We start from the raw sequence: 12,371 nt of genomic DNA on the forward strand, positions 1-12,371 counted from the left end.
TAGTTATTGTTTAAGTTAACAGTAAGTTATTGTAAAAAAATAATTCACAATTATAATTATAAATGTATATGAAAATTATATATATATATATATATATATATATATATATATATATATATATATATATATATATATATATACACACACACACACAGTGGTGTGAAAAAGTGTTTGCCCCCTAAACCTAATAACTGGTTGGGCCACCCTTAGCAGCAACAACTGCAATCAAGCGTTTGCGATAACTTGCAATAAGTCTTTTACAGCGCTGTGGAGGAATTTTGGTCCACTCATCTTTGCAGAATTGTTGTAATTCAGCCACATTGGAGGGTTTGAGCATGAACTGCCTTTTTAAGGTCATGCCACAGCATCTCAATAGGATTCAGGTCAGGACTTTGACTAGGCCACTCCAAAGTCTTCATTTTGTTTTTCTTCAGCCATTCAGAGGTGGACTTGCTGGTGTGTTTTGGATCATTGTCCTGCTGCAGAACCCAAGTTCGCTTCAGCTTGAGGTCACGAACAGATGGCCGGACATTCTCCTTCAGGATTTTTGGTAGACAGCAGAATTCATGGTTCCATTTATCACAGCAAGTCTTCCAGGTCCTGAAGCAGCAAAACAGCCCCAGACCATCACACTACCACCACCATATTTTACTGTTGGTATGATGTTCTTTTTCTGAAATGCGGTGTTACTTTTACACCAGATGTAAGGGGACACACACCTTCCAAAAAGTTCAACTTTTGTCTCGTCAGTCCACAGAGTATTTTCCCAAAAGTCTTGGGGATCATCAAGATGTTTTCTGGCAAAAATGAGACGAGCCTTAAATGTTCTTTTTGCTCAGCAGTGGTTTTAGTCTTGGAACTCTGCCATGCAGGCCATTTTTGCCCAGTCTCTTTCTTATGGTGGAGTCATGAACACTGACCTTAAATGAGGCAAGTGAGGCCTGCAGTTCTTTGGATGTTGTTGTGGGGTCTTTTGTGACCTCTTGGATGAGTCGTCGCTGCGATCTTGGGGTAATTTTGGTCGGCCGGCCACTCCTGGGAAGGTTCACCACTGTTCCATGTTTTCGCCATTTGTGGATAATGGCTCTCACTTTGGTTCTCTGGAGTCCCAAAGCTTTAGAAATGGCTTTATAACCTTTTCCAGACTGATAGATCTCAATTACTTTCTTTCTCATTTGTTCCTGAAGATCTTTTGGTCTACTTCACATTGTCAGGCAGGTCCTATTTAAGTGATTTCTTGATTGAGAACAGGTGTGGCAGTAATCTGGCCTGGGTGTGGCTAGAGAAATTGAACTCAGGTGTGATAAACCACAGTTAAGTTATGTTTTAACAGGTGGGGCAAACACTTTTTCACACAGGGCCATGTAGGTTTGGATTTTGTTTTCCCTTAATAATAACAACCTTCATTTAAAAACTGCATTTTGTGTTTACTTGTGTTATCTTTGACTAATATTTAAACTTGTTTGATGATCTGAAACATTTAAGTGTGACAAACATGCAAAAAAATAAGAAATCAGGAAGGGGGCAAACACTTTTTCACACCACTGCATGTATATATATATATATATATATATATATACACACATACATATACACAGTACTGTGCAAACGTTTTAGGCACTTGTGAAAAATGTTGCATAGTGAGGATGTCTTCAAAAATAATGCCATAAATAGTTTTCATTTATCAATGAACATCATACAAAGTCCAGTAAACATAAAAAAGCTAAATCAATATTTGGTGGCCTCCTTTGCCTTTAAAACAGCCCCAATTCTCCTAGGAACACCTGGACACAGTTTTTCTTGGTTGTTGGCAGATAGGATGTACCAAGCTTCTTGGAGAATTCACCACAGTTCTATCAATCTATTTAGGCTGTCTCAATTGCTTCTGTCTATTTATGTAATCTCAGACTAACTCGATGTTCAGTGGGGGGCTCTGTGGGGGCCATGACATCTGTTGCAGGGCTCCCTGTTCTTCTGTTCTAATCTTTTCTATTTGCAAAAGTATTGTTTGGGAGTCTAACATTTATATTTCCTATTGACATACTAAAGCTGAAGGTATAAATAACCATCTTAAGACAAATATTTTTGTGACATCTTATGAGCCTAAAAATTTGCACAGTACTGTGTGTGTGTGTGTATATATATACATATATATATATATATATGTATATATATAGGTACCGTAAATCTGTTTTTTAATTTGATTCCTTTCTATTGTTTATTATTATTAATTCAATTACTAAACTGCATTTTATACTGTTAATTTGTACTTGATTCTGATCATAGTCTTAATGTATGATTATTTATTGTATATTTTACAGCTATTTTGCTCCGTAATATAGTGGATTGTCACATGGCATTAATAACTCATACTGCACTCTCTGTGAGGGTTTCTCACTCTCACAGTCCTGCCTTAATGACCCCTGATGTTAGTGTGTTTGCTCATTTGGAGGTACAGTGTTATTTGATGGTGTCTCATTTAATGGCTTTTCGATTACTGACTGGTATTTTTATTATTATTATATTATTGATTTTTTCCCCACATTTCACCCGACACTGAGGTGTGTAAGGGTGTGTGTGTGTGTGCTGTGGGGGGTTCCATTGGCTCTAGATTTGGTGCACTGAAGACAAGACACTCAAGGGGCTGAGGATCATTAGCACCCTCTAGTGGTTAAATATTTTAAAAGGTGCCTCGTGCAAAGATAATGCAATCGAGAACTACAACCCAAAGATAGAGCTAAAATGAAAACAGACGCAAACTAGTGCGAATATGAAATACAAGGAATATTTATTGATTTATTTTGTGATTTAATGGTTAATTTAATAGTTTTATAGTTTAACGATTTCATTATACTGTATACTTAATTATAGAATATTTATTTAATTGAGTAATTTGGCCCTCCATATTTCTTTACTGTGCAGTGGTTCAAATGATTGACTCTTATGGCTTTATTTTTTATTTAATAGTTAACCTTTTATTTAATCTTATTTAAATTGATTTGCCATATGAGTATACATTTTTATACAAATGTATTAAAATATATTGTAAGTTTACATTTAAATTAAAAGCGGCTTTATAAATTCTTTGTGATGTTATTATTTTGTATTAATTTTTTTTTATTATTTAAAAAATCTACATTTAAATGAAAGACAGCTTTACGATGTGTTATTTTGTCATGTTTTTATATTATTATTTTTTTTGGTATTTTTAATTTTTTTTTAGATGAAAAAAGTACATTTAATTGAAATACTGCTTGACAACACAGTACTTCTGATTCCCTCTAAACTGAGATTTTCTGTCCATCTTCCCACAGAATGAGATGTCATATGTCAACGGAAAGGCCACGTACAAACTGACTGTAGTGCCCAGTAAGAACCTCACTGTCACCTGCCATGTGACCAATAAACTAGGAGATGACACAAAGGAAATCAGCGTGTTTTCTCGTAAGTTTTTAACACGCTTCAAGGGGTTTCCCACTGACCTGTGAGGACTGCTTACTAACCAATAACATCTACCCCTTTAAAAGATAGGGCTGTCAACAATAATGATTATTTTTAATTTCAATTTAAACTATTGTCATTAATACATATTTAAAATTATATTGTAAATGAGACCTGATAGTGGTTTCAGAGTGAATAAACTTTGCACTACGGTGTAGAAAACATGTTGAAATAGTTTCAGAAATACATTTGGCAAAATCAAAGACAATATCATTTTTCTGTAATGACAGATTTATAGGTAAATGCGAATTGCAATGATATTCAAATGCCATCAAGCATTTTAAGTTGTTTTTACAAGCAAATAAATATATTCTTTAAAAAAAAGTTTGACAGCCCTGATGAGTAAATGCTGACTTCTAACATCTCTTTTGCGCATGTGAAGAATTCTTTGAAAACAATTGATACATTGATCTGCATGTTTCACAGAAAGTTTTGCCTGTTGCACTATTCAAATACAGGCCAGTTTGGTGGCTTATTACAATACTCATTACTGATTATAAAATCCTGGTGTGAATTAGACAGGCTGCTCTCTCTCAGATCCTGTTGAATATTTTCACTCACAGGGCTTGAGACTCTTTTGCTCTTCTGGTTCTCGGCTTTGGCTCGGGTTCTGTTTGTCTATGTCAGGGTGCTGGACTGCTGTCCCTTTCTCCTACTCCTCTCTTTCTGACCGCAATTGCATGTTTGTGGTCTTCCTCCTTACTAAATCTATAGAGAATATGCCCGAAATCTGATTGGTTTTGCATTTATCTTTCTAAACCACACTTGGTGGTGGTTTTTCTCTAAATTTGTAATGAATACTATTTTCTTTTTGTACCCAAAGTTAATTTAATTTTATATCTGATTTCAGTATTTAAGGAGGAGACATCCAATCCAGGTAAGAAGAAATGATTTCATTCCACTTAAACTTCACTTTTGCTTAAAGGGATGCTTCACCCAAAAATGAAAATTCTGTCATTAATTGCTCGTCAATTATTTTCAGTTGAACTATCCCTTTAAGAAATGTATCCTATAATAATGCATCCTAAAATTATAGAGGTTAAGACGTGTAGACCTAAAATTATCTTGATTTCCGGTGACATGGGTTCAGCGGGTGTCGAGCATCCTGGCATCACACAAACCTTTGATTTTTATCCTAGATGCCCTTTTGTAACTTCTTTTTTTGGTCATTATTTTTGAAGCAATGTTTTTATGCTTTGTTTTATCCCTGTCTGGGTCTACAGGAGTCAGAATGGTTTAGTGGTCTTTATAAAGTGTTTATATGTTCACCTTTAGAAAAAAATGAAGACGGAGCTGAACAGGCCAAGCTGATAGTGGGTGTAGTGGTTGGGCTCTTCCTAGCCACTGCTCTGGTGGGACTCATCTACTGGCTCTATATAAAGAAATCAAGGTAAGGTGCAACACAGGAATGCAAAAATAAACACGTTAATGGACAGAAACACTTGAAACAAGTATGCAAATGCAGACGTACATTCTTGGCCAACGCACTGAAAGCACACTGTCCCGTTTTATACACTTAACATGAATTCTTGGGTTACTGGGGCAGTAAGGCACAGTTAGCTTCAAATCTTCATCTCAATAAACTGGTTGTTTTATTATTCAGGTGACTTGCTAAAACATGTCAACAATTTAAAATGGGTTCTGACTAGGGCTGTCAATCGATAACATTTTCTAAATGAATAAATAACATGATATGCCCGTTAATAAATCGCATATATCAATATTTGTCAAAGAAAGATCATTAAAATATATATATATATATATATAGTAAACTAAATTAAAATACAGTTTTAAAATGTGTGTGTGTGTGTATATATATATATATATATTTTTTTTTTTTTTTTTTTTTTTTTTTTATTGAAGCAAAAAAAGTTATCCAACACCTATATCACCCATGTAAAAAATGAACTGCCCCCTAAACTATATAGCTGGTTGTACCACCTTTAGCAGCAAAAATTGCAACCAAAAGCTCCCGATAACTGGAGATCAGTCTTTCACAACGCTGTGGTGGAATTTTGGCCCACTCATCTTTGCAGAACTGCTTTAGTTCAGCCACATTGGAGGGTTTTCGAGCATGAAATGCCTGTTTAAGGTCCTGCCAAAGCATCTCAATTGGGTTCAAGTCAGGACTTTGACTAGGCCACTCCAAAACTTTAATTTTGCTTCTTTTGAGCCATTCAGAGGTGGACTTACTCCTATGCTTTGGATCATTGTCTTGCTGTATAATCCAGTTTCGCTTGAGCTTCAACTCATGAAGTGATGATCGGATGTTCTCCTTTAGGATTTTCTGCTAGAGAGCAGAATTCATGTTTCCCTCAATTATTGCAAGGCGCCCTGGCCATGAAGCAGCAAAGCATCCCTACACCATCACACTGCCACCACCATGCTTGACCGTAGGTATGGTGTTCTTTTTGTGGAATTCTGTGTTTGAATTGCACCAGATGTAACAGGACCCGTCTTCCAAACAGTTCCACTTTCGACTCATCAGTCCACAGAACATTCTCCCAAAAGGTTTGAGGATCATCAAGGTGTGTTTTGGCAAAATTCAGACGAGCCTTAATGTTCTTCTGGGTTGGCAGTGTTTTTCGCCTCACTACTCTTCCATGGATGGCATTTTTGGCCAGTGTCTTTCTGATAGTGGAGTCACGAACAGTTTATTAATGCGAAAGAGGCCTGCAGTTCCTTGGATGTTGTCCTTGGCTTTTTTGTGACTTCCTGGATGAGTCGTCGTGTTGCTCTTGAAGGAATTTTGGAAGGTCGGCCACTTCTGGGAAGGTTCACTACTGTTCTCCATTTGGAGATAATCCAGAGCCTTTGAAATAGCTTTGTAACCCTTCCCAGAGTTTATGTATTTCAGTCACCTTTTTCCTCATCATTTCTGGAATTTCTTTTGACCTTGGCATAGTGTGTTAATAGATGAGACCTTTTAGCCAAATTCATGCTGCTGAAAAAGTTCTATTTAGGTGTTGGTTTGATTGAACAGGGTTGGCAGTAATCAGGCCGGGTGTGTCTAGTCCAGCTGAACCCCATTATGAATGCAGTTTCATAGATTTGGGGATTTAGTAACTGTGGGGCAAATACTTTTCCACACAGGCCCAGTTGGTATTGGATAACTTTTTTGCTTCAATAAATAACATCATTTAAAAACTGTATTTTGTGTTTACTCATATTGCCTTTGTTTTATGTAAGATTTAGTTTGAATTTTTGAAACAATTTAGTATGAGATATACACAAAAACAGAAGAAATCAGGATGGGGGCAAATACTTTTCCACAGCACTGTATACACACACACACACACACACACACACACACACACTGGTGGCCAAAAGTTTAGAATAATGTACAGATTTTGCTGTTTCGGAAGGAAATTGGTACTTTAATTCACCAAAGTGGCATTCAACTGATCACAAAGTATAGTCAGGATATTACTGATGTAAAAAACAGCACCATCACTATTTGAAAAAAGTCATTTTTGATCAAATCTATACAGGCCCCATTTCCAGCAGCCATCACTCCAACACCTTATAAAGTAATCATGCTAATTTGGTACTAGAAAATCACTTGCCATTATATCATACACAGCTGAAAGCTATTTGGTTTGTTAAATGAAGTTGCCATAGTATGCAATAGACTGGCATGTCTTAAGGTCAATATTAGGTCAAAAATGGCAAAAAAGAAACAGCTTTCTCTAGAAACTCATCAGTCAATCATTGTTTTGAGGAATGAAGGCTATACAATGCTTGAAATTGCCAAAAAACTGAAGATTTCATACAAAGCTGTACCCTAAAGTCTTCAAAGACAAAGGACAACTGGCTCTAACAAGGACAGAAAGAGATGTGGAAGGCCAGATGTCCAACTTAACAAGAGGTTAAGTACATCAGAGTCTCTAGTTTGAGAAATGGATGCCTCACATGTCCTCAGCTGACAGCTTCATTGAATTCTACCCGCTCAACACCAGTTTCATGTACAACAGTAAAGAGAAGACTAAGGTGCAGACCTTATGGGAAGAATTGCAAAGAAAAAGAAAAGGTTAGGTTGGGCAAAGAAACACATTGGACAACAGATAATTGGAAAAGAGTGTTATGGATCTTAACCCCATTGAGCTTTTGTGGGATCAGCTAGACTGTAAGGTGCGTGAGAAGTGCCCGATAAGACAGCCACATCTATGGCAAGTGCTACAGGAAGCATGGGGTGAAATGTCACCTGAGTATCTGGACAAACTGACAGCTAGAATGTCAAGGATCTGCAAAGCTGTCATTGCTGCACATGGAGGATTTTTTGATGAGAACACTTTGAAGTAGTTTAAGAAGTTCTGAACATTTTTTTCAAATTATAATAGTGATTTTTCACATTATTAATGTCCTGACTATACATTGTGATCAGTTGAATGCCACTTTGGTGAATAAAAGTACCAATTTATTTCCATAAGACCAAAATCTGTACATTATTCCAAACTTTTGGCTGCCAGTGTGTGTGTGTAATTCAAAAGACATTATATTATTGTGGCATCAAGTAAATTATTGACTAGACAATACAAAAAGCGATTTTAGAAGTCAATATATTGTTTGTTTTATTTCCATATCATTGAATATAAGTCACTGGCCTGTAGTCCACAGCAATGCATTTTGCAATTGAGTGGCACGTGTTGGTGCATCTGTGTGTTATTTTTGTTGGAATATGTACACAAGCATCAAGCGAATGCTTTTTGTAGTGTCTCACTGTAGTTGTGTCGTGTTTCACTGGCTTTCAACGTTTCACACCATAAACACTGCATTTTTAGGACACTGTCAAGTCAAAGGCAGTTTGAAGCTTTAAAAAAACGCGTCTTGAGAGAAGAACGCATTCTGCTTTGTAAGACTTCTTTTATGTGGTTTGTTGCGTGTAGAGGAGCTGCGCTGAATGCAGAATGCAATAACACGAAGGTGGCACTTTATGATTAAATTGTTCCGATGATAGAAAAAGTCCTTATTACGGAATTTACGTTTGGCTGGGGGAATGATTAATTGCTTTTTTTATATATATATAATTTTTTTGCACTGATTTAACTTGTTAAATCAACAGCCTCAGTTCTGAAATCGAGACGTGTAATGTAGTGTAGTGTAGCCAAAAGTGCTTGCATTCTCATACTTGTGTAGAGTGTTTGGCCCTTAATGATCATGGCTGAATCACACCATGTGTGTTGGGTGAAGTATAAACTGTATGATTACTGTAAAGGTCATAATATTAGCCACTATATATATATATATATATATATATATATATATATACCCATTTATTAAAAACAGAATGGAGCTAGTTAGAAATGTTATGGCTATTTAGCCACTGACCTCAATTTGAACGCAGTAACTGCTGAAAGATTAATAAAGGTATAACTGTCCTGTCAGACAAGGCAGCTGGAAGACTGGAGAGAAGGAGATGGGCACGTCAGAGGAGAGTAAGAAACTGGAGGAGAACAATCATAAAGCAGATGTCTAGAGGAGAAGAGAGCTGTCAAAAAGACAATGAAGGTGAGGAAACTCCAGTATTTTTATTTTCTAGTTAAGATTTCAGATTGTAATACTCAAGAAGCATGTGGCTTTTGCATGTGGCAGTTCACCAAAAACAAAAAAAGTATCAAGTACCACTATAGTGTTTATATACACTATATATATATATATGGTACTACCATGGTAATACTATGGTGATTTGAACATGAACCATTATAATACTATAATATTTGGACCTGTCCCATGGTAGTAATAATTTAGTGCCATTATATTACCATCTGATACCATCAGTGTACTATGGTACAGCCACAGAACTTTTGGTGATCGTTCGAAGTTCAATTTTAAATACGTTAACTCAGAATTTTGTGGTTGATTTTGTTGTTTGCTCTTCATTTGAAATTATGTCCAGGGTTCCCTTGGTCATAGAATACCTGAAAATATCAGGGAATTTAAAAATTGTTTTCGAGTCCTGGAAAAGTCATGGACATTAACAAAATCTTAGAAGTACTGAAAATGTCTATAGCGAATATACATTTTCCTAGTTTCGCTCTGCTCTAAAATATTTCAGTATTGCTGTTGGTTAAAGCTTGAATCAAGTAAAATGTGCTAGTTAATTGGTCGTAGTGGTTCACAAATCGGTCTGAATGATTCATAAGTAAATCAGTCTGAATCAACATAAATTTTAAATGGTTTCCAGAAACCACAAATGACTGTAAAATCATGGAAAAGTCACTGAATTTCATTGATCAAAAAGGGTGTAAATGCTCTACAGCATGTTGAAAAGTTGCATTTTCCAGGCCAGGAAATTAATAAAATAGTAGAAATGTCTATAGTGAACATACATTTTTCAAGTTATGCTCTGCTCTAAAATATTTAATTTCCTGCACTTGCTTGTACTTTGCTGTAGTGACTGCTGATTTATGAGCGAATCATTGTTTAAAGAAGTTTCTTTTCAGTAAACTGGTTGAAATGGTTCACAAATCGGTCTGATTCATTGGTGAATCAAAATGATTTTTTTAAAAACAGTTTCCACAAACTTCTGGAAATGGAATTTCATTACTTTTGTGCATTTGTGTGTGTGGTTTCAGGTATGAACCAGGAAAGAGGCCTTGCCACTGAATGTGCTGTACTACACACTTCAATCATCTAATTCCAGACATCTGATTGGACACACACATCTCCGTCAGACTCCTCGCGTGCGTCATGCATCGCAGAATGTTTCCACAATATTTCCTAATCCAAATGAACAGTTTGCTAAAAAAAACAACAAAAAAAAATCTCCAACACAATCCAAGAGTGTAAAAGAAAACCACTTGTGTTGTAAATTTAGTCTGCACTGAGGACTGCATTTAGTTTTGTTTGATTCTTAATTTTCCTTTTTTGTTCCCAGTGCAAGTTCTTGTTTAATGAGCATTGCTGATGTGGTGGACACTGCTATTTTTCTTTCCCCTCTAGTAAAATTTTTTAATTCACTGTACACTCTGTAGGCCTGTGTAAATAAGGGGAGTACTTTATGTTCTCTCTGCTTAATGTCAAATTTTGGAGGACTTGATATCGAGCGAATCCCTCGTCTGTATTCAAATGGTCCTGAGATGGCGGTCAGACTCTGGAAGTATGATGACTTCACTGCTGTTACACCTGTTCTCTCTGATACATGTTTCTGTCTATCATGTTTTATTTATTGGTACCTCTTCACAGTGCTGCCTTTTGAAGTTCATGTTTAATATTTCCTCTAGATAACTGTAGAGTGGCTAAGTTGAGAAAACAGGTTTAGGTTTCAGATTAATGGACAATTAGCATTGCTTGGGAAATGACCTGCTACACCCAGTGGCCTTCAGGTCAGATTGCATGATGTTATAGCTGCGTAGGGCTCCACAGAACACAGTCCACTAGAGTTTAAAAAAGTACATAAAAGACTAAAAGGGACATAATGGGAAAATGCGCCAAAGTAGAAATTTGTTAGAGCCAAAAATTGATGCTTATGGGTGAATCTCACAGAATTTGTCAAGAACATGTCGTGGTCACAGTTGCATGACTGTTATGAGAATGAGATTTTCTTTTTGTGTTAGGGTAATGTGAATTTGGGTGGGAAATGTGCTTAATTGTCAAATGCAAAAAATAAAAAATGGCTTGTTTCGTTTACGTAATGCAAAATATTTGTATTCTTTTGATTTTAGGGTGAACTGTGTTTGACCTGGCATGTTTTTGTGAGATTCCCCCTTAAAAGTCCCCTCTCGGTAATTAACTGGGATGTAGCAACATTGCATGCAGAGCCTTTAGTGGTGTTGGCAGGAAATAAATCTAAAATAGCAGCCCTTTATAGTAGTCTTAATAGAAAGACTCAGTATTTGTGTTGGAAGGCGCACTTCAGTCAGAACTTTAAGGTGAAACCTCACAGATTTGTTGGGATTTTCTCATTTCTCACAATAACTTTATAGCTTTTCATCTAGAAGTTTTGCACTTCTCTCAGACTACAAATACACTACACATTTTTGTTGTTTTTTTATTTAACATTATAGCAAATGTTTCACGTTCTATTTGCGTTTTATTGTAGTAGGTCTATATGTCAGGTTGATGTCAAACACTGTAGTCTATGAAAACATTTTCCGTTCATTGTGGTCTGAAGAAGCGTGCTGTAAATATGTTTGAGTCTGAATGTCTAGCTTGTGTTTGGCTATTTATAAACTGTGAGACACGCAAGGTTAACTGTGCTTCTGCTTAGACACTAAAGAGCTACAAACCCACTTTTTTATGTAAATCTTTGAAATGTATAATCTCACTTTGTCGCACGGTGCTGAGATATCTAGAAGCGATTCGGCTTTAGTTTTAATTTGCTTTTGTTTCTTCTCCATACGAGTCCTTACGAAGTGTTTTGCAGAAGAATGTTCATGTTTAGTGTAACTGGCTAATAGTCTCATGCTTATTTTTAACCATCAGGTCAGCAGTGAAACCAAAGAGGGTAACCGAAAAGAAGGCCATAAAAGTATTGTAAATACTGACTTTTGTTTTTGTACTTTTGTTGACAATAAAATGTACATTTTGAAGAATGTACTGGATTGTGATTTATTTTATTTTTATTTTTTGATACTCTGGGGGTGAATTCAATAACAGTGCCACTTTTCTGCATGGTATTTCAGTGCAAAAAGTGTCTCATTCACTAAACATTCTCAGTCCGGTTCAACCAGGCACTGTGTTAACATTTCAAAAGCTTTGTGCTGAAAATTTGGCAACGCTTGCAAACAAACCACCTTTCTAGTTGAAATGGGCTTATTGCTATAGACCTTATGCACACTAGCGCCATCCTTGATTTTTAATGGGAATGACAACAAGGCTGTGAGGGATAGACTTAGGATCTCTTCAATGGTACGAACGGTATAAAGCTG

General features: G+C 36.2%; 1 protein-coding gene across 2 annotated transcripts in view; it reads left to right on the forward strand.

Moving 5' to 3' along the window:
* Positions 1–12,035, forward strand: part of alcama (activated leukocyte cell adhesion molecule a) — a 106,757-nt gene extending 94,722 nt beyond the window's left edge. The window contains exons 12-16 of one of the 2 annotated variants that reach the window (XM_051683712.1): positions 3,315–3,444; positions 4,352–4,378; positions 4,777–4,891; positions 8,887–9,009; positions 10,077–12,035. In XM_051683712.1, coding sequence (XP_051539672.1) covers positions 3,315–3,444; positions 4,352–4,378; positions 4,777–4,891; positions 8,887–8,977 — 363 coding nt within the window. In that variant the 3' untranslated portion in view covers positions 8,978–9,009; positions 10,077–12,035. The remainder of the gene's footprint in view (positions 1–3,314; positions 3,445–4,351; positions 4,379–4,776; positions 4,892–8,886; positions 9,010–10,076) is intronic. The other variant, XM_051683713.1, reaches the window with a different exon arrangement.
* Positions 12,036–12,371: the final 336 nt, after the last annotated feature.

This window comes from Myxocyprinus asiaticus, chromosome 42 (assembly GCF_019703515.2).
Source record: "Myxocyprinus asiaticus isolate MX2 ecotype Aquarium Trade chromosome 42, UBuf_Myxa_2, whole genome shotgun sequence".
Lineage (NCBI taxonomy): Eukaryota > Metazoa > Chordata > Actinopteri > Cypriniformes > Catostomidae > Myxocyprinus > Myxocyprinus asiaticus.